The sequence below is a fragment of the Triticum dicoccoides genome, chromosome 2B, assembly GCF_002162155.2.
Source record: "Triticum dicoccoides isolate Atlit2015 ecotype Zavitan chromosome 2B, WEW_v2.0, whole genome shotgun sequence".
NCBI lineage: Eukaryota > Viridiplantae > Streptophyta > Magnoliopsida > Poales > Poaceae > Triticum > Triticum dicoccoides.
Genome location: NC_041383.1, coordinates 7,864,473 through 7,887,673, shown reverse-complemented (window position 1 = coordinate 7,887,673; position 23,201 = coordinate 7,864,473). Strand labels below are relative to the sequence as shown.

Here is a 23,201-nt window from a genome sequence, read left to right as displayed (position 1 = left end):
AACACTCCGGACTTGCGAGATATATTGGAGGATATGGCAAGACAATCAAGATCGATCTATGGATTGCGTGGGCGTCCCACGATACGTGACGACAACCGTCACGCCGGACACAGTAAGTCCGGCCGGGCCGAACAAAATAGACCAAGATCCCTTGAGCTCCGTCGTGATATCGCCCAGTACAGAGGCGCCGCACACCCACTATGCTTCACAGATGAAGTAATGGATCATCAAATCCCCGAAGGGTTTAAACCCGTCAATATTGAATCCTATGATGGCATAACAGACCCCGCGGTTTGGATCGAAGACTATCTCCTTCACATCCACCTGGCCCACGGTGACGATCTTCACGCCATCAAATACGTCCCCCTCAAGCTTAAAGGACCAGCCCGGCATTGGCTCAACAGCCCATCAAATACTTCCAGGGAACTTATGTGCGACCACCAGACGCTGATGACCTAAGCCACATGATTCAGCAGCCAGACGAATCGGCCAGACAATTCTGGACACGGTTCCTAACCAAGAAAAATCAAATTGTCGACTGTCCGGATGCGGAGGCCCTCTCGGCCTTCAAGCATAACATCCGCGACGAGTGGCTTGCCCGGCACTTGGGACAGGAAAAGCCGAAATCCATGGCAGCCCTCACATCACTCATGACCCGCTTCTGCGCGGGTGAGGACAGCTGGCTAGCACGCAGCAACAACCTCAGCAAAAATTCTGGCAGTCCGGATTTCAAGGACCGAAATGGCAGGCAGCGTCGTAACAAAAACAAATGCCGCATTAACGGTGACAATAGTGAGGATACGGCAGTCAATGCCGGATTCAGAGGCTCTAAACCCGGTCAGCAGAAAAAGCCATTCAAACGAACTACTCTGGGTCCGTCCAATTTGGACCGAATACTCGACCGCTTGTGCCAAATACACGGCACCCCCGAAAAGCCAGCTAACCATACCAACAGGGACTGTTGGGTATTCAAGCAGGCAGGCAAGTTAATTGCCGAAACCAATGACAAGGGGCTGCATAGCGATGACGAGGACGAGACCCAACCGCCGAATAATAGAGGACAGAAGGGTTTGCCCCCACAGGTGCGGACGGTGAACATGATATACGCAACGCACATACCCAAAAGGGAGCGGAAGCGTGCACTCAGGAATGTCTACGCGATGGAGCCAGTTGCCCCGAAGTTCAATCCATGGTCCTCCTGCCCGATTACTTTTGACCGAAGGGACCACCCCACCAGCATCCGCCACGGCGGATTCGCCGCACTGGTCTTAGACCCAATCGTCGATGGATTTCACCTAACCAGAGTCCTGATGGACGGTGGCAGCAGCCTGAACCTGCTTTACCAGGATATAGTGCGCAAAATGGGCATAGACCCCTCAAGGATTAAACCTACCAAAACGACCTTTAAAGGCGTCATACCAGGTGTAGAAGCCAATTGTACAGGCTCAATTACACTGGAAGTGGTCTTCGGATCCTCGGATAACTTCCGAAGCAAGGAGTTAATCTTTGATATAGTCCCGTTCCGCAGCAGCTATCATGCCTTGCTCGGACGTACCGCGTTTGCAAAGTTCAACGCGGTGCCGCACTACGCATACCTCAAGCTCAAGATGCCAGGCCCTCGAGGAGTCATCACGGTCAATGGAAACACTGAATGTTCTCTCCGCACGGAGGAACCTACAGCGGCTCTCGCGGCAGAAGTGCAATGCAGCCTCTTAAGGCAATTCTTGAGTCCGGCCATTAAGCGGCCGGACACAGCTAAGCGCGCCCGGAGTAACTTATAACAAGACCACCTGGCACGTTCCGAGCACGCGTAGCAGTGCGGCCCCAACCCCAGCTCCTGCGAAACGTCAAAGCAGGTCCTTCGCGTACACCATTACGCTTTGAAGATACCATGGGCATGGGGAGAGGGGCACGGCCACGATAAACCCAGTCTGCGGCTCAACCACACCAGGGGCTCTCAAGTGTGTCGTTCTTTTTTCTTTTCTTTTTACCTTTTATTTTTTACCCACAGGACTCCGTTTGTCAGAGGCCCTGTCCAGCAGCAGACCTGCCGAACTCACGATGCAACAGCCAGGGAAGGATAAAGTCTACAACGAATATACAGGTGGTCTCCATTACGAGCATTTTTATACACCAATCTGCAGCCTACCCCTGGAGGGCGACATGTTTAACAGTCCCATACCTTGCTTATCGCACTATTTGTATTGTTCTGCATTCGTAGCAGCACTTATTGAATAAAACAATGCAACACCTTTTTGCTTATAATTGCATTTCTTCTCCATACATATGTTCATTCACGGCATGTTGCATCCGTACACTTTGGTACGGCTAATATACACCAGGGGCTTATGTTTCCCGCATTATGGTGTGATGAGTCCGAACACTTTCACAAGTGCGGCACCCCGAACTTATAGCACTTGTGTCAATAGTTGGGTTTGCCCGGCTCCCATGTTTTGGTACCTTACGTTCCGTTATATCGGCTAAGGTAGCACTGGGAGAACCACTGCGATTGCGCCCCAGTTGAGCTGGGTTAACGCCTCAGTGGAGAAAGCTAAAACTGACCGTCATGATGAGGCGAGAGCCGGTCGCTGTTCGAGAGGTTTTTTGTGAGTCCTTAAAGACTTATGCCGCTTAGAGCGAGGAGCCGGATACTGTCCGGCCAAGGCGTGGATAGCGCCCCAAATTCGGCCCTCCGAAGACTAGGGGCTTCGCCGAAATTTAAAATTATAGAATTCTATGGCTAAGTGAGAGTGTTCAAGCATTATAAGTCCGGTTGCCTTGTTCGCTGTGTTGAGCGCCTCCCTAGATGGACCCAAAAATGGGAACAAGAGCGCTCGAGTTTATCCCGAACACCCCAGCACTCGTGGCATGGGGGCTGAAGCCGACGACTTGCCATCTCTCAGATTTGATAAACAGCTGCACAAAAGGTAATACTTTAAATTAACAAGCGTTGCTTAGCGCATATGAACTAAGTTTTCAGCGCACAGGATAACAAAATGCGAGTCTACTCAAATATTACATCTTTGGAGCACTCACCCGCAATAGTGCGGGCGCCCTTCAGCACACTCTTATAATACATCTCGGGCGTGCGATGCTCCTTGCCCTCTGGTGGCGGGTCCGTCACGAGCTTCTGGGAATCCATCTTGCCCCAGTGCACCTTTGCGCGGGCAAGGGCCCGACGGGCACCCTCAATACAAGCGGAATGCTTGATGACTTCAACCCACGGGCACGCATCCACCAGCCGCCACACCAGGCCGAAGTAGCTCCTAGGCATGGCCTCCTTAGGCCACAGCCGAACTATGAGGCCCTTCATGGCCTGTTCGGCCGCCTTGTGGAGCTCGACCAGCTGCTTCAGCTGGTCGCTAAGGGGCACCGGATGTCCGGCCTCAACATACTGAGACCAGAAGACCTTCTCCGTCGAGCTCCCCTCCTCGGCCCGGTAGAATGCGGCAGCATCGGACACGCTGCGAGGAAGATCTGCGAACGCTCTTGGAGAGCTCCGAATTCGGGTAAGCAACAGGTAATTAACACTCACATGCTTACTTTGCATGAAAAATGCCTTACCCGCTGCTATTTTCTTCACCGCCTCAATCTCCTGGAGGGCCTTGTAGGCTTCGGCCTTAGCGGCTTTGGCACTCTGAAGAGCCGTTGCAAGCTCAGACTCTCGAGTCTTCGAGTCACGCTCCAAGCTCTCATGTTTTTTCACGAGATCCTGGAGCTCTTGCTGTACCTCCGCCACTCGCGCCTCCTGCTTCTCTCGCTCGGTGCGCTCCGCGGCTGCATTGCGTTCGGCCGTGGCCACCGCCTCCTTCAGGGTCGCCACCTCGTTAGTGGCCCCTACAATACCCACGTTATCCTTGTTATTTTTCTTGGAACCAAATCATTTTCTGTAAGGTACAATTTTCATAAGGTATTACTCACCTTCTTTTTCCTCAAGCTGCTTCTTGACATGGCCGAGCTTGTTCTCGGACCGCTCGAGGTTTTCCTTCAAAGTATTGACCTCCACAGTCAGTGCGGCGGAGGTCAGCAGCACAGCCTGCAATCCCATATTGACATATTTTTTATGACTCCTGCGTTTATCTTTCTAAAGATCCTCAGTCCGGCTTTTCTTTCCGAACACCGAACCGAGCATCAGGGGCTACTGTCTATGCGGTACCATTTTACATATATTGAAATTCTTACCTCAAAGCCTGTTAGAAGGCTGCTGCAGGCTTCGGTCAGCCCGCTCTTGGCGAGCTGAACCTTCTGAATCACCGCACTCATAACAGTGCAGTGTTCCTCTTCGATGGAGGCGCCGTTGAGCGCCTCCAGCAAATTATCCGGCACCTTCGGTTGGACAGAGGCAGCCGGCGTCGCGGTCTTGCCCTTCTTACGTAGGGGTCGCCCGCCGAACTCCGGAGCCACTGTGGCCTCCGGGGCTGAGTCCGGTGCAAAGTCCGGGAGGTTGTCCTGTGACACCTCCGGGGCCTCCTCCTCCTGGTAGGTCCCTTCCTGGGATCCCACCTCAGCGTCGTTCGCGGCACGGGGGGTGGAGGCAGTCAGAAGGGAATCCATATCCGACGCACCCAAGGACCCGCTCGACGAAACGGGAAGATCATCCTTGGGCGGACTGCAGGGTTGTATGCGGCATTAGAAAGACATTATGTGGCGAAAAGAAAAAAACCTTGAAGTTATTCGGGAGTCCGGATACTTACGATCTCGCCAGGGGCTTGGCCCTTGGAGGCCAGTCCTCGTCGTCGTCACTGGCGTTGGCGGAGCAGTCCGGGGGAAGAGTTTTTCCCTTCTTGGACCCTTCGGCCTCCCTTGTTGGGGAGGCCTTCCTTTTCTTCCCTCCCCCCGCTGGGGGAGAGGCTTTCTTCTTCTCCTCCTCGCCTTGGTGGGAGGAGTCGGCCTCGGATTCATCATCCGATAGCACCTGAAAACGGGAACTCTTCCGAGTCCCCGCGGCCTTCTTCTTGGCCTTCTTCTCCGGCACCACGTGGGGTGCCGAAGACAGCAGCCCCGTTAGGCGGGCCTCCGCTGGGTCCTCTGGCAATGGGGCCGGACAGATAGTCCGTTTGGCCTTCGCCAGCCAGTCCTGTCAAAGGTAAAGGGAGTTTAGATCCCGCATAGAGTCAAACTATGGAAAACAAGTGGCAAAATCACTTACCTCGTCAGCCGGACGCTGCGAGCGGAATCCACGATCTTCGGTAGCGGATGCGGGAGCTTCGGCGCCCTTGAACAGCACCTTCCAGACATCTTCGTACGTAGTGTCGAAGAGCCCGCTCAGGGTCTGGTGTTGCGCCGGATCGAACTCCCACATGTTGAAACCCCGTCGTTGGCACGGGAGAATCCGGCGGATGAGCATGACCTGCACTACGTTGACAAGCTTGAGCTTCTTGTCCACTAGCTTCTGGATACAGGCTTGGAGTCCGGTTAGCTCCTCCGAATTCCCCCAGATCAGGCCACTCTCTTTCCAGGAGGTGAGCCATGTAGGGATGCCGGATCTGAATACGGGGGCCGCTGCCCAATCGGCGTCACGCGGCTCGGTGATGTAGAACCACCCCGATTGCCACCCCTTGATGGTTTCCATGAAAGTACCCTCCAGCCACGTAACGTGGGACATCCTGCCCACCATGGCGCCTCCGCACTCCGCTTTGCTGCCCTTCACAACCTTCGGCTTGACACTGAAGGTCTTGAGCCACAAGCCGAAGTGGGGCTGGATGCAGAGGAAGGCGTCGCACACGACGATAAACGCCGAGATGTTGAGGATGAAATTCGGGGCCAGATCATGGAAATCCAGGCCGTAGTAGAACATGAGCCCCCGGACGAAGGGATGAAGTGGGAAGCCCAGTCCGCGGAGGAAATGGGGAAGAAACACTACCCTCTCATGGGGCCTGGGGGTGGGGATGAGCTCTCCCTCGTCGGGGAGCCGGTGCGCGATGTCGCTGGACAAGTATCCGGCATCGCGCAGCTTCTGGATCTGCCCCTCCGTGACGGAGGAGGCCAACCACTTGCCTCCCGCTCCGGACATAGTTGGAGAAGGTTGAGGTGAGAAGTGCGGACTTTGGGCGCTGGAGCTCGAGTTCGTGGAGATGGATAAGCTAAGGAGGAAGAAGGCGCAGGTAAAAGGGTTGGATTCTTATCCCCTTATATGGGCGGACACAAACACGTGTCCCCACCGGCCTGGTAAAACTCGCTTATCTCCCAAGCGTCACAATCAATGGCGCGGTTGGGTTACCCACGTCCGTATTGATGGGAATCCCGGAATAAGGGGAACACGATCTCTGCTTCGACAAGACGTGCCAAGAAAACCGCCTCGCTAAACGCGCTGAGGTGGAACAATAAAAACAATTCGAGTAAAGGCTTGGAAGTGGTGTGACGTCACGCCACATAATACGTCAGCAGATTGATCTTGTGTAATATTATTCTCTCTACGGTGGTATGTGGAATTTATTTTTGCAGAGCCGGACACTATCCCGGTGTTCACAATCTTTTATAAATTATTCGGAGGAGGAACCCGCCTTGCAATGCCGAAGACAATATGCGCGCCGGACTCGTCGTCATTGAAGCCTGGTTCAGGGGCTACTGAGGGAGTTCCGGACTAGGGGGTGTCCAGATAGCCGAACTATCATCATCAGCCGGACTCCAAGACTATCAAGATACAAGATTGAAGACTTCGTCCCGTGTCCGGATGGGACTTTCCTTGGCGTGGATGGCAAGCTTGGCGATACGGATATGTAGATCTCCTACCTTTGTAACCGACTCTGTGTAACCCTAGCCCTCGCCGGTGTCTATATAAACCGGATGGCTGTAGTCCATAGGACGAACAACAATCATACCATAGGCTAGCTTCTAGGGTTTAGCCTCCTTGATCTCGTGGTAGATCCATTTTTGTAACACACATCATCAATATTAATCAAGCAGGACGTAGGGTTTTACCTCCATCAAGAGGGCCCGAACCTGGGTAAAACATCGTGTCCCTTGTCTCCTGTTACCATCCGCCTAGACGCACAGTTCAGGACCCCCTACCCGAGATCCGCCGGTTTTGACACCGACATGCACCTTATATAAGATTGTTACTCGTGTAATCTATCAGAATCTTGGAAACACAATTAGAAAACATTCTCAGATACTTCTTATGTTTCACAGTTCATATATCCTTCATATTAATTGAGTAACTGAAAATAGCTGGGAAATAACGAACACGCTTATTCAACCAAGCAAAGATACAACAAATAAGTTAGAATTAAACAAACAATACAATCTTCTGGATTCGGTATTTGAAGAACGCCACAATTTGAAGAGATCCTTTGTTCAACAACATAGCAAAGAATCTTACATATAAGGAAATAGAGAGTGATTTTTCTACACCCACCCTCGATGCACCCACGCAAGAAAACATACTGAAACATTTCAGAAAAATCTGAAACTTTGTGGAAATGGTCATCAACAAAGGTTAGAGAGGCTTGCAAACTTTGGTGGTCAAATGAGATCCAAGGAGCTCTATAAGAAAAAAACAAAATTACTCAAAAATAGTCAAAATGTATGTGCACTGTTTGTCCAAAGTTTGTAAATTTTTTTGTACAGTTCTCCTTGGACGATGTCAATTGACCACCAAACTTGGCAAGCCACACTAACATTTGTTGATGGTCATTTCCACAAAGTTCCAGATTTTTTCGAAATGTTTTCATATGTTTTCTTGTGTGGGTGGATGCACATGAACCACAGGTACGGACATGTGTAAAATTTAAATTCAGATCATAGACTGCATATGCATGACATGGATTATGGTCTTATGTGACAAATTTACTTCCATGTATTATTACATACTACATGGATGTGTTCTGTATTGTTATTAAAGAAACAGGTCATGATGAGTGCTCTGTATTTTTCAGCTGTATAAATTTCTCTTGGATGCTTGGTTATATTGGACACTATAAAGGGGTTCGGTCATTCCCATCATGAATTTCACACAGCCTGTAAAAAAATTGAATACTTGGTGATCCTTGGCGTTGTACAATTACGTACTGATAGTCATAGGCATGGATTTTTTTCCACCAGTTCAAAGCAGAGATATCTTTCCAACACTAAATACAAATGCGCACCTGATGAAGCATCGTTCCTCGGCCACAACGTAGTGCAAATAATAGTTTCGTGTGCGCCATCACACATATATGTGGACCTGCATTAAGAGGGGCAGAGAGAAACTAATTAGACATTGGAAAGACATGGATTAGTAGTGCATAAGGCGTTGTACTGTAAACTAAAAGCTAGTAAGGTAATATGTATATATGTACGGGCTTGAACGGCCTCAGCAAAACCGGCTCCTCACAAGTGAAGGTCAATGCATCTCCGATTCTCCATACGCTTTTCATCGTCTAACTAAAATCTAAAAGAAGAGTGCTAGATAACATCATTTTCTTTAAAGAAGGTTAAGACTCCCGGCCTCTGCATCAATTGATGCATATGGCCATCTTTATTTATTACTAGGTAAGTGCCCGTGCGTTGCACCGGGAAACATTATGTATGCATGGATGATATACCAGGTCATGCTATTAAAAATTAACTGAACCAAAAACTTCATTAGGCTTAACCCTCCTTTTTTTAACATCACACGTGAGCAATGCATGTAATTTCTTAAATAAAAAGTTAAGGTGGAGTGAACTTGAGCAAATAATTATGTAAAATCCAAAGTAGTCCATAACTCTACAGTCTACTCCCTCCGTTCCTGAATATAAGTATTTTTAGAAAATTTAATACGGATTACATACGGATGTATATAGACTTATTTTAGACTTATTTTGCTCCGTATGTAGTCCATATATGAATCTCTAAAAATACTTATATTTAGGAACGAAGGGAGTATACACATTAATAACTTATATGATATGCAATTCATGTCTTTGATCCATTAAAATTCACAAGAATATTTTTTAAAAATCCACAAGGCAAACGCAAAAATTCTGAAAACATATATACCTGTGCAAGTTGGCTAGCAAGTTGACTGCTAGCCCAATTGCTTGCAACGTCCCTCTGTAGTTCCACTTGGGAGAGCGGGCACGCGGGTTGACTGCTAGCCCAATTACTTGGGATATTTTGTGCCTCCCAATTGCTTGTGCCAGCGTTGGAAGAGCGAGCTGCTATGGATGATCCCACTGTATCGCCGTCGGAGCGCGCCATGCCTAGTCCGCCGCTGGATGTACCTGTACTTGCTAGGGTTGCAGCTGTCACTACCCAATCCACGTTCCAATTAGCGGCTAGACGCTTGGTGCCGCCGAACAGAGCGAGACCTCGTGCCACGCTATTCGCACCGCAAGGCGCTGCTTCATCCCTCCCCTTTTCTTATTCCCAATGACAAACACCGACGACGCTGTGCAAGTAACACCGGCGAATCAATCAAATCTACCTACATCCACAGCTGCATGGTGGATAGGCGCCATGCACGCATCGAACTGGTCCACCACCAGACCACAGCTGCTGCAGGATCGCCTCGCGCATCTCTTTTTCTTCTTCCCTCGCTAATCGCCTCGCACACCGACCGCACCTCTATCAGCAATCACGGTGCCCGCTCTTCACGCTGCTTTGGGCATCTTCGTTGGGAGGCAAGCCCCTCCTCTAGATCAGATCGAGCGGGGGTGAGGCGGTAGATCGGGCGGGTGGGTTTGCAAGGAAGAAAAAAAAGGAAACTGAACGGTAGTTACGGGAGCTATTAATTAAGGGAATCGGGAGAGGTTGCACGAAGGGGAGACACGGGGTATCGACGAAACAATTGACGTAAGAGGGGAGAGGGAACACTACGTTTCTTTTAGGTAGTAGAGATTCGATATAGGTCTAACAAAAAAATACATCTAGCCACCCGAAGCCACCACTCACACCTACAAAACTCGATAATGTGGAGTGCTCTCACTCCTCATATCTAAAACCGGTGCCATCGCCGATCCATCCACATAACGTATCGGAACCCATAGCTGGTGTAGCAGACCTAAAGCGTACATCACATGAACACGTTTTCCGCCATCATCATCGAACCGCTGACCTATCTTCAGGAGAGAGATCTGCATCATCCTTGACAGTCCGTCCATCTGTCGACGCCATGACGACGCCCAATGGTGCCACCGCCCGCGCTCGTCCGTCTAGACGCGAAGATTCTGGTAGATCTGTCATATGTAGCACCTGCCAACCAGGAATGACACGGCGTAGCATCTGTCGGTCAGGCATGACTTGACATCTTCACAGAAAGCTCCGTGCAAGACGAAGCCGCTCCACCTCCTGCCTCTGTCTTCCAGGTCTGCTCCACAAATGATGCTCCCAAAAGAGAAAACGACACTGCAATACTGACATCATCCGATCTGGAAGACCAGATCCTAGGGTTTCCCCCGGAGCAACATGAGTGGGTCGACAGTAGTTACACGCAGAACGCCACCATCGCCTGCCATCGATTCGGTTTTCACCGGAACTATGTCTTCCCGACTCGCAGCCGGAGTAGCGCTGAACCGCCAAGAAAGAAGAAGACCGAAGGGCGATCTCGTGCCGCCGGTTCCTTCGGACCACGGGGCCGCAGCCTAGATCCCCACCGTCCCCATCACCGACGGGCCCGGGCTTAGCCGGCGCACATCTCTGGGGATGACGAGGTGGAGGAGAGTGGGGAGGTGGTGGCGGCCGGGGCGCTAGAGTTGGCCCCCTGATCGCCCTCATGGGAGCGATCGAGGGAGCCTGGAGCGGGGGGAGGGAGCGATCTGATCTCCCATGCTAGATAACATCATGGTTCACTGCTGTTGAAGACACTGGATTGACGAGTAATCCATCCACACCTACAGCCTGAGACGCTTGTGAGGCACAATGAACCCACCATTGTTTGGCGGAAAGGGACGGGGAAGCCTCACTGACTGCTTAATCGAATTCCATGCACCAGCCGAGAGGAAATGAAGGCCTCGAACTAGATTGAAGAGAACGGGCATGCTTGGATAGTGGAGATGGACAGATCCTTGGGAGATGATAGTTTCAGCGCCACAAGCCTAGTATAAGCAGCATCAAGATTATAATGGAGGGCAGCATCGAGAGGGGTGTGAGGCAGGGCTCTAGTACTGCCATGTATTTGCTGAATCGAGCGGAGGTGCACATCCTGAAAGAGAAGACATGTGGGATCGAAGGGATTGGAAAGAGAAGGCATTGGAGATACACGGACAGCCTCGGGATTCTTTGAGAGATTGATCTTTGAATTAGTCGTACGCTAGATTGGTTTCTAGTTTTTCTAGAGGATTAGTTTTAGTTTTTTTGGAGTACGCTAGATTGGGTTGTGGTTTTTCTAGACGATTAGATTGGTTTCTGGTTTTCCTAGAGGATTAGTTTCTAGTTTTTTTGGAGTACGCTAGATTGGTTTATTTATTTAGATGATTAGTTTCTTATTTTTAATTCTCTACAATATAAATTGTAGTACAGAGGAAGTTACGTGTATGATGGATTGTTTTTTCTTGGTGGAGAGTTACAGATTGAACGTTAGTTATTACTCCGTATAAGTATAGAAGGATTACATGGGTTAATCTACATCATAATAACTCGGTCCCTCTTGATAAACGGCTCATATTTTCTAATTAACGTAGGAATTATTTGGGAGTCTCTAATTAGTACTCCATCCGTCCCGAAATACTTGTTGGAGAGATGGATAAAATTGGATGCATCTATAACTAAAATACGTCTAGATTCATCCATTTCTTGGACAAGTATTTCCGGACGGAGGGAGTACAGTACAAGTAAGTATAAGTATAGATATAGATATAGATAGATATAGATATCAACAGATATAGATATAGATATATATAGAAGTATAGATATGAAAATACCAACAACATATGATCTTGCAGTAATTTATAAGTTGGGCCTATCCAAGACCATTATTCCGATAACAATATGGGTCATCTCTTTTGGGGATTGGAGGGAGTACATCATTCGGTGAATATGGGTCATCAGATGCAGAAGATCAACGGCGATGATTAAGGCGTCGTTGTTGTTGACAATAAAACATTAGACAAACCTGGACCGCTAGATATATATGATTGAAGGGCTGATATAGTTTGGATCCAGCCCAACTCATGCGTTTAAAAATATTATAGTGGAGATGGAGATAGCTATCTTCATGTGATTCTCCCCTTAACCGCCGAGTATTACAAATCTGCACGCGATTCGGTCTTAATCACCGAGTGTTAAATGATTGATGACTACCAATTTGCAAGCGATTCTATCTTTATAATGGCCGCTCTGAGGAACGTGCGCCCTCTTTTGGTGATTAGAGGGAGTACATCATCGGATGAATATAGTTCATTAGATGCTGAGAATAATGGCGATGATTAAGGTATTGTTGGTGTTGACAATACAACATACACAAATCTGAGCCGCTAGATTTATACGGTTGACGGACTGATATTGTATGGATCCAACCCAGCTTGTGCTTTTAATATCAGTGGAGATGGAGATGAAGATTATCAAACTGCATGTGATTCTCTCTTTAATCGCTGAGTATTATTACTAGCAATCTACATGTGATTCTCTTCTTAATCGTTGAGTATTAAATGGATGATAATTATCAATCCACATACATTTCTCTCCTTATGGCCGTGTTGAGGATTGCACGCCCTCTTTTGGCGATTAGGCTGGTCGTAATGGAGAATATCATACATTAGTATCATGCATATGATAATAGTCTTTAATACTTATCCGTAGTGCATAGTATTACATATTGGTATCATATGATAGTTCATTTATTGTCTTGCATGACACATAGTAGCACATCATGTAATATGATATGGTATCATGATGTGATACTCAACCATTTCTTTCTTCATTTATTTCTATGTCATCTCATCACTATTGCCTAGTTGGCATGCATAATACTACCTGTGATACTCCCATTACGGACAATCTTAGAGGGAGTACATGACTGCATGGATATGGGCCGTCGAATGTAGAGAATTAATGGTGAGTATTAAGACGTAGTTGGTGTTGACAAAACAATACAACATAGTACAAGAAAAATCTGAAGAGCCAGATTTATACGTTTGAATGGCTGATATTGCTTGGATCCAACCCAACTCTTGCTTTTAATATTAGTGGAGATGGAGATGGAGATTACCTATCTGCATGCAATTCTCTCCTTAATCGCCAAGTATTAAATGGATGCTAATTTCCAATCTACAAGTGATTCTCTTCTTAGTCACCGAGTATTAAATGTTGTGGCGTGTGTCCTCCCCAGCCTCCCTATATATAAAACGGGCTCCACCCCTGCCTAACTCGTCCAGTACACACACAACCAAAACAACACTTCTTGCTGAGACTGAGACTACCAACTCTGCCCGGCCTCTTGAACCAAAAGAGAGCGTCGAGAGATAGAGGAGTGGAGGCAGAAAGGAGAGAAGATGTCGCTCCTCCTGGTGCTGATCAGTGTTGTGGTCGGCCTGCTGCTTTGGTGGAACGAGGTAAGGTACGGCAGGAGAGGGAATGTGTGCCTACCGCCGGGGACAATGGGGTGGCCTCTGTTCGGCGAGACCACCGAGTTCCTCAAGCATGGGCCGAGCTTCATGAAGCGGAAGGGGCTCAGGTAAGTCCATCAACTTGCCGCTCGCTCGCATGGTTGACATGATGTTGCATTTCTGGACATGTCCCTCCACCGGGATACAACATTGCTCAATCTAACCCCGAGCATGATGATACTCTTTGCTTGCATGCTTTCTACAGTATTAAGAAACAAAAAGAATATATAATATTACCTGCGTCCTAAATTTAAATTACTTGTCTTAGATTTGTTTAGATACAAATGTATCTAGCCAAATCTAAGACAAGTAATTCTCGACAGAGGAAGTACTATACTAGCGTATTATAAGTTTTTTTTCTAAAATTACTACGAGGAATTAATCCATGGGTTGCCGCAGATACGGGAGGCTTTTCCGGACGCACATTCTGGGGTGCCCCACAGTGGCGTGCATGGACCCCGAGCTCAACCGCCGGATGCTGCTCCAGGGCGAGTCCAGCGGCCTGGTCCCTGGCTACCCGCAGTCCATGCTCGACATCCTCGGCCGCAACAACATCGCTGCCATGCGGGGTGCCATGCTCGGTCTCGTACACCCCGCCGCGATCCGCGCCAGCCTCCTTCCCAAGATCGACGCCTTCATGCGCTCCCACCTCGATGGATGGTCCGGCTGCATCGTCGACGTCCAGGCAAAGACCAAGGAGGTCAGTCAGTAGTCACCAAAGAAATGCTCATTTTTCATACTATTTTCATCCAAAGTGGTTGTTGCTGAGTTCTATACTATCTTCTTGAAAAGAAAAGAAAAGATAGTATCATATTTCAGGACATCATCATTGCTCGTTTGGTATTGTGTGCTTGTTGAAGAGTTTTATAGAAGCATCTCCTTGCATGGGCATGCCAACACATATCACATAATCTTACTTGCTCATATTGTAGCTGACTGACTTTCCCTTTCAGATGACCTTGCTATCCGCACTCAATCAAATCGCCGGCATCACCCCTGGCCCGCTCTCTGACGCCCTCAAGACAGAGTTATACACCCTTGTGCTCGGCACCATCTCCTTGCCCATCAACCTTCTAGGGACTAGGTATTACCAGGGCTTGCAGGCGAGGAAGAAGCTCGTGTCCATGCTAGAGCAGATGATCACGGAGTGGAGGTCCTCTATTCAAGCTCATGATGACATGCTGGACGCTCTATTGAGAAGCGGCGATGATGGGGCTAGGGAAAAGCTCAGTGATGAGCAGATAATTGACTTGATCATCACCCTTATTTACTCCGGCTATGAGACCATGTCGACGACCTCGATGATGGCTGTCAAGTACCTGTCGGACCACCCACGGGCTCTCCAAGATCTTAGGGTATGTACACATACTCTAAAAATCGATATTGTTCTTGCGGGAAAAAACAATTTCCATTTTATAGAAAAGATCATGTGCTTCTAGAGTTTAATGATTATCTTTTCACTTCCGAATCCAGAGAGAGCATCTTGATATCAGGAAGGGGAAATCCTCGGAGGAGGCCATCGACTACGAGGATTTCAAGTCCATGGCCTTCACTCGAGCTGTATGTAGAAGATCAAACACACACAAAAATGATGTCAGAGTAAGAATTTACTATGAGTATGGATGATCATGATGTACCCATGGATACTTCTATGCAGGTCATCTTCGAGACGCTAAGATTAGCCACAGTCGTGAATGGGCTGATGAGGAAAACTACTCAGGATGTAGAAATGAATGGTGAGTTATGCTTGCAAATTATCCTGCTACTTCAGCACTTTCTATGTAAATATTAAGTTTGTTCATGCGGCATTACAAATTTCTTTTAGGGTATGTCATTCCAAAAGGCTGGAGAATCTATGTTCACACAAGGGAGATAAACTACGATCCATTCATGTACCCTGACCCGACAACCTTTAACCCATGGAGATGGCTGGTAAGCAAAACAACGGACAATTATGATCTTTAATACCTACTCAAACATACCATCACAACAGAGGAAGTTCTAATCTTGTGCTGCCCACTATAAATATACAGGAGAAGAACATGGAATTGCACCCACATTTCATGATGTTAGGAGGAGGTGGCCGGATGTGCCCCGGAAAGGAGGTGGGCACGGTTGAGATCGCAACTTTCCTCCACTATTTCGTGACTCGATACAGGTCTGTTCCTTTTGTGACTCCACACTCAGTTGCTAAGAAAAACAACTCAAGCATTATAATTTACATACAACAAATATTTCTCACTCAGTCTTGATGTTGTAGATGGGAGGAGGAAGGCAGGAACACCATCTTGAGATTCCCCCGGGTGGAAGCTCCCAACGGGCTACATATCCGAGTTCAAGATTTTACTGATCTTGCAGCATACATTTCGCATAGCTTAGATTGATAGGACCTAGACGGGGGTGATGAGAGCTTGACACTAGTGTCAAAAATCTCTTATATTTTGGAATGAGGGAGTACAATATAGATGTTATAGCTAATTAGGGAATAATTGAGGTAGAATGCTCCTGTGTTATTTTCGTTCGATCAAATCTTAGACTGAAACAGATGTATCATGCGGCCAGCTTGTACTAGATACCCGCAAAAAAAAGAAGATAACAAACATGCAGCATAATGAAGAAGTAAAGACTGTGATATTATTTCTGAATAAGTTCGGGATTGAGAGTCTTGGGTTGTGGTGCAACTATCAAGGACTAGAAAAAGGGCTGTTAGTGGCGCACCTGTTTTTTGCTATTAATGACGCACTACAGGTGCGCCACTAGTAACAAATAGTAATGGTGCATCTCTGGTGCGTCACTAGTATCCCAGATAATAGTGGCGCACCACACAGTGCGCCATTACTATGTCCACAAGTGCGCCATTACTATGTTCACAAGTGCGCCATTACTATGTCCACAAATGCGCCATATTTACCTTGTGCTCTGGGTTACTAATGGCGCACTTTCATATAATGTGCCACTGGTGTGTTTATTCCAGTGCGCCACTACTATGAATATTAGGATTTTTTTTTCTTTTCTAATATTTGCACAGGTTACAAAATACATTACTGCACAGAATATAGACAACACAACATATAAACAGCAGATTTATCGAATACAATAGAAAATTAGTCTCCGAATACAATTCATCATATTAGTCTCCGAATTCAAAATACCGAACAAAGTTAGAACATTACAAGTCTCGAGACCGCGAGTAGCGAGTTTGTCTTCACATTACAAGTCGATATCGATCATCTAAACTACCATCACATAGAACAGAGATGCGGTCATCACGATGAGCATCATCGTGATGAAACGGGTCTTCATCCGGTTCCTCCAATGCTCCCTCCTCTCTCCCCTAGATAGCGCGTGTATCTAGCTTCCGCCTCCACCCTAGTGGTGTACCCTTTGTAATTGTTACCGCTGAAACGGTGAACCTGTCTCCGACACTCCTCCCAGTCGTCGTAGACTCCGGGAACCTTACCCTTGTACACGACATACGTCGGCATCTCTATGCACTAGACAAACAAAACGTTAGTAGCAATTCACAGACAATACATAAGCAATATATAAGTATGCAACAAAAGGATCGGAAGAGAAAAACAACACATTAATAGCACGATTCATGGTCCTACTAATAAATAGCATCAATTACATATAAGTTGAACGACTATCCAAACTAAAGAGACATACAAGTTCATTAAAGTTTAATTACAACATGAGCTAATCGATATTTCAGAACTACATATCATCACTACTTTCGACTCGACTCAAGGACTAGAGCGTGGATGAAGCCGCCGTCTATCGTGATGGTCATGAAATCGCGGTCGTTGTCAGCCTGCATTTGTAGCGTTGTTTCTATCTCACTGTTGGATAATTGATATCTGAGGTGGAACTGCCCCGAGGTACGAAGGACATCTTGTTGGATGATTTCCGCAAACTCCGACTGGATGCGAAAGAATTCTTGTCTGATGTCCGCGTCCTGAATTTCCGACAAGCGTGCGGCCCAATCTTTGAGATTATTTGGTAGAAGAAGGTGATTATGGTCCCGTACGATCGCCCGCATATGATGGAGGGTGTAGTAGGCATCCTTCTGACCGCCAGGCGGCTGCACCCCGGACAATTATAGCCGAATGAAGGTGTAGTGCAGCGGTGTAGTGCAGCTGCTCTAATGATCCGCATCTCCATACTTAGTGAAAATAGCCGAATGAAGGTGCAGTGCAGCGGCTGAAGGTTAAACATAGCGAAGATGTCATCAAACCGCAGGACGATCATACCCCCGATGGTGCTATCGACAAAGCCCTTGCCCTCTGGTATCTTGGCCACGAAAACCGGGTATGCCACATCATTCTCGGAGAGACGCCGCTTCTCCAAAGAAAGAACACTGTCATGCAGACTCCGCATAGGACCGGTTGCAGCATTGAGCAGATTAGTTGGTAGCATCAGCCTACCCGTCACATGCACCCTCCTCGAGATATCCTTAGGTGGAGGTGGCCCGTCCTGAGCATGAATCATACTCGGTGCCGGCTGGCTCGCACCCTTGTTATTCTTTCTTTTCCATCCCTTCTTCTTCTGCTGTAATGGGATCGAGTTCTGCTCAGAGACCGCCTTCTTGAGTGTGTTGGGGCTGATAATATTTCGCACCTCGGCTATCTGAGGCTCGGTGAAGGTGGCAGCTGGAGGCGTCTCCTGAGAACTGAACGCCAGACGACGCCTGTTGCAATTGGGTTTCTCCGTGGTACCAGCTAGATCGCGATCGTCTTTTGCAGGATTGGGTTCTTGAGAAGGAGGCCCCAAGAATTCGTCACTGTACCCATGTTCATTGAAGTACTTATAAACGTTGATAAATGTACCGTCCTCGTCGTCGTCGTCCGGATCATGTGCCATATGCATGTCCGGATCCTGTGCCATATGCATGCCCGACATGTCCGGTAGCGTTGCGGCGGTCTTGCCATGGCTTGGCGCCGGCACGACTAGCAGTGTTGTCTGTGGGGTGGTGTCCCCCGCCCCCAAATGAATCTGGCTCTTCGGCCAAAGCAGGGGCCAGCTTAAGCAGGCGCTGAGGGTCATCACATCATCTTCGTCGGCCCCAGCGGGTCGAAACGGAGGTAACAAGTCGTTGCAGCCCGGCAGCATCCGAACCAGTTGAACCCTATACACGGTGGGTGGCATCGGATTACCGTGGAACACGGGGTTGCCCGGTTGAGCGATTCTGGCCTTGGTGACATCGATCAACTCGCCGCCCACGAAGTGCAGGAGAGTGCATGGAATGTCAGCGACGCCCTGTGAAAACATGTAGGGTGTCAGGGATGCCCAGTCAAAGGCAAGGAAATGAAGTCATCGGCCGAGAGGCTTAGTTACCGTGATGGCGTCGAGCTCGGCTAATGTCGAGGCACCACCAACGGCAGGCGTGCAAGTGACGGAGGAGCCGCTTGCTGCCGAGGTGCCGGCCAGCGTATTTGTTCCCACACCCGGGTGCATTAAGCTCCAATGCCCGCGCCGGCGCCGGAGACACCAATACCGCCTCCGCCGGAGACACCAATGGCGCCGCCGGCGCGTTGTGCGAGTTGCTGGCCGTGAAGCTGGGAATCGGGGGTGGCCCCTGTTGGTCACCCGCAATCCATGCCTGCAGCCCCTCAATCAAGGTAGGCACAATGGCGGTGATCTTCGCTCCCCGTTGGTCTCGCACTTGTTCTTGGACCATCTCTGGAATCCGCGCCACTTACGCCTTGAGTTCTTGAACCTCGCGCTCCTAGCTTTCCGAGCTGTACTTTCTCTCCTTTCGCCCAGCGTTATAGTATTCCGACCATTTCGTGGACAAGCCTTTGCCGACCACATGACCAGCTGACGACGGCTTACTGAACTTCTCCTTGTGTTTCATTACGTTCAACGTCCTATTTAAAGTGGTGTCCCAAGGGGAGCTCTAAGATGACCCGCGCTACTGCTTTCAGTGTCCTGCGGAAGGAACGTGAACCATTTAGAAATTTGGCTTCATTAATTAGAATGCAACCATATGGAGCTAATTACGCAGGGGTGTATTCCTTACCAGAACAAGCTCATGCGCCTTGGTCTTCGGATCCGTGGTAAGCTCCTTTGTTATCGGGTCCACCTTATACCGGGCCCTGACATAGTTCCTGGTCTGCTTGTCACGGTATTTATCGAAGAGGGGCGGTAGGCCTTGCTCGGCACGCTCCGCGTCCTCCTTGTCCCATATAGGTTCCGCCACTCTGTAACCGCCGGGACCGGGTTTGTGGACCCCTAAATTCAAGTCCCGCATATATTTACCCCACTGACTTGATTCCGCGGTTGCGTTGCTCTCACACTTGATCTTGAACTCCCGGTAGTCAGCTTCGCTGATCGAAGGATTTGTCTCCTTGATCTTCTCATAACTACCACCTCTTAGAATCCTTCTCCTCACCGCGGCTCTCCAAGTAGCCAGGGTCGTGCTCATCTTCGTGAGGGCGGCACTGTTCACTTTATTCCCTGAGAGGCGTGTGTTTGCGAAGTCATCGGGGAACTTGTATCGTTCGTGCAGCTTCGTGAAGAGGAGGTTGCGCAAATTCCCTCGGTCACGATGCCTTAAGTTCTCGGTGTTGATCAAGACGGTGCTTCGGAGAATGCACCCGAGTTGTCCCGAGTACCACCTGACTAATTCTTTGGGCGCTGTTGGATGCCCACTGGAGGACACTTTGGTAAATTCCTGCTTGACGGTGCCGAGCACGTTCGGGCGCCGGTCCTTCCGTTGCCTTTTCGGATGGCTGTCATCTGTGTGTGCGCTGCCATCATCGGTGGTGGCATCCTTGGCGGCACCATCAGTGGTGTCATCCCCGACGCCACTAGGGGTTGTGTAGTCGGGATCGGTGTCTTCCGCGGTGTCATCATAGCGGTGAGGTTCTTCCTCCATCTCCTGGGATAGCTCCTAGAATGCCTTGCCCGAACCGCCGGCCTCATCGTTGTGGGCCATGTTCGCTCTAAATAGGAAAAAAGTTTGGTCAAAAAGTTGGCTATTATCAAGGAACAAGATCTCTAAGTTGACCAAATAACCTAATTCTCGAGGAATGTCGCCAAAAAGTTGGTTATTGTCAAGGAACAATTGAGAGATGTTTGTGATATTGCCTAGGTGTTTTGGGATGGAACCTGTTAGTGTATTGTTGCTAAGGTCCAAGTCCACGTGCTCAAGGTCTAAGATAATTTAATCAGGGCAATGGCATGGATTTGTGCACAAGCTAAGCTAGCTAAGACAGTAGCTTCCTTGCATCTTCCTAACCCCCTTCTTCTTGTCTCGTCTCACTATCTCTCTCACACACATGGCAAGCAAGGGTGTCTGAGTGTGTGAAAAAATACTAAACTAATCCAACCACTAAAGCACTAGATCACTACTATTGTATAATCTTTTTATAGCTTTGTATATATGTATGGCTCCAATGGGTGCCACTGCCTTGCATCCCTCACCTATCATTTAATCATGATTAGCCCATCATTTTGACCAGAATTAGTTTTGGTTAATTAATTAACTAGTGTGTGCCACAGCAGAGCACAGATCTCCATCTAGCTAGTAGGAGTAGTTTTCCAAGGCCTCTTTCCAAAGCCACAACTCCTCTAATTTTTGTTGGTTGATGTCAAGATACATGCTGATTAATTTTTGTTTCGGTTGAGAATCGGGCACCTTCTAGGTCAAGAAAATTGGCATGGCATTTGCTAATTTTCTTGACCTAGGAGTGCCCCATTCTCAACCGAAACGGAAATTAATCAACATTTCAAAAGAAAGGGGTCATTATCAACAGAAAGAAGCTGCCCAGAACTGTTACTGACCAGGCCACCAATGAATAATGAACACTGGTGATGAAATACAGCAAATGCAATGGTTTAGGATAACACCAAGACATGGACTGTCTCTATGTTGAGAAGCCAGTGACAGTCAGCAGACAGCAATGCAGTAAATTTCAGAAAGTTCAGTTTGTAGCAGTTGTCAAACAAATGTATCAGTCCACTCCATCAAAGTATACTAGATTGTGTCATTAGCATGACAGGGAGTAAGCAAAGTACAGTATGACATTAGATGGAGCAAACTGGAGATTTGGTTGGGCATTTAGGCTTAAATCCTGAGATTTTCTTACCAACAGTATGGATGAAGCAAAGAAACCACGCATTGATATTTCAGATTTACAAACAAGAAAATGAATCACAAAGGCACAAAATGGAGATCTGAAAGACAACTTTCATTCAGATTGCTGATGACAACAAGATGGTAACATCAGACAACACGAACAAGTGATCTTCCTACCACGATAACAGATCACTCCACCACATAACAATATGCTAATCCCTACACCTGCAGATGAGAGACACTAGGAAGTCTAGGCCCTCTCGCCCCTGATGTGTCTTGCGAGCTGGACTAGCACTTGATAACAACAGAACCCACTAGCTGCCTTAAGCATCTCATCAAAAAAATAACAGGAGGCGATCCCTAACTACAAGCATGCTGATAACTAAAATCAAGCAGAAAATTAACTATACTACACATACCTGAAGCCTCACCGAGTGCACCTCGAAGAAAGCAGAGAAAACCCTAACACTCACACCATCTCAAAATCAAAATCCCTACAAAAGATCTCCCATGAAAGAACAGAGTAACAAATTCAGTTTGACAGATCAACACATAATCACTAGACAAACACGAATCTAAACTGAACAATTAATAGGTTTCAAGAATATATAAAATCTGAACATTACACAATTCTGAACAATACACTTCTCAAATTCATAGAGATGCAAATGAGAGCTAATCAAGTAACCATTCATACTCTATCAATTGTCTCTCTATTTGTCTACTCTACTTTCATAGTCCAACAGAGATGAGCCAGCGGGGCACAAGCATGTGTGCATGACGAAAGTATATATTATACAAACTCAAAAGTCTAGGTTAATTTGATCATCTGTCTCACCAGGTGTCTATTTTGTGATGTGCATTGTCACGTGTAGTTGAACCTGTAAATTTGAGCTAGAGTGATGCAGCGTATGCAACCCTAGAAGTTTCACTTTATTTCCCTTGACTCATGTACGTAGTAGGCGTAGTACTGCTTAGTTGCCACCTCATCTATTAACCGAGCAGAAAAGTTTAGCAACGGGGTGCATGTAAAACAACATCTAATCAAGCAAAGCTAAGTCTATGAAAGTTCTCATTTCTGAAAGAGCGACCCTGGAAGATCATACTACAAAACTTCTCTAGGACAGCAGAAGTACCAACAGGATAGGCCAAAACACTGAATGATACCACGAATTTGTGCCAAACTATCAACGGTACCCAAAATTTCTTCAAAAGACTGCATCGGCCATTACGAGCACTGTGAACATTACATTTGCAAGTGCGTGTGTGCACAGGTGCGGCCGACTGCAGCGACAGCGCAGCGGCGAGGCAACGCAGGAGCTCGGCGACGGCGGCTACGGCAACGAACCCGACGGGGGAAGGGGGAAATCGGTCGAGGGCCTCACCGAGGTGCTCGACGACGAGCTCGAGAGGTCGGGGGTGGCCGGGGCGGAGCGATGTGACGAGGTGGACGAGGGCGGCCGAGGTTGTGGAAGACAGCGATGGCGACGATACGGTGCAGCTCCGGTCCTCCTGGACGTCTCCGTGTGGCGCGGGTGACTGGTGGCGGCACAGTGGGCGCGAGCGAGGGCGAGGTTGGTGTCGGCCCTGCGGCGCTGCTCCGGTGAGAGCTG

At 48.1% G+C, this 23,201-nt stretch overlaps 1 protein-coding gene across 1 annotated transcript; it reads left to right on the top strand.

The window, feature by feature from the left end:
- Positions 1–13,286: 13,286 nt before the first annotated feature.
- Positions 13,287–16,142, top strand: LOC119366782 (cytochrome P450 85A1-like). The gene is made up of 8 exons (XM_037632501.1): positions 13,287–13,573; positions 13,905–14,205; positions 14,459–14,860; positions 14,979–15,065; positions 15,163–15,241; positions 15,331–15,437; positions 15,539–15,663; positions 15,766–16,142. Exons 1-8 carry the CDS (start codon positions 13,392–13,394, stop codon positions 15,887–15,889), a joined length of 1,407 nt encoding a protein of 468 aa, XP_037488398.1. The 5' UTR covers positions 13,287–13,391; the 3' UTR covers positions 15,890–16,142.
- The last annotated feature ends 7,059 nt before the right edge of the window (positions 16,143–23,201 follow it).

Coding starts and splice junctions, on each gene's coding strand:
- LOC119366782 (XM_037632501.1), top strand. CDS start 13,392: ATGTCGCTCCTCCTGGTGCTGATCAGTGTTGTGGTCGGCCTGCTGCTT. Junction 13,574..13,904: donor ATGAAGCGGAAGGGGCTCAG/GTAAGTCCATCA, acceptor GGGTTGCCGCAG/ATACGGGAGGCTTTTCCGGA. Junction 14,861..14,978: donor GGGCTCTCCAAGATCTTAGG/GTATGTACACAT, acceptor TTCCGAATCCAG/AGAGAGCATCTTGATATCAG.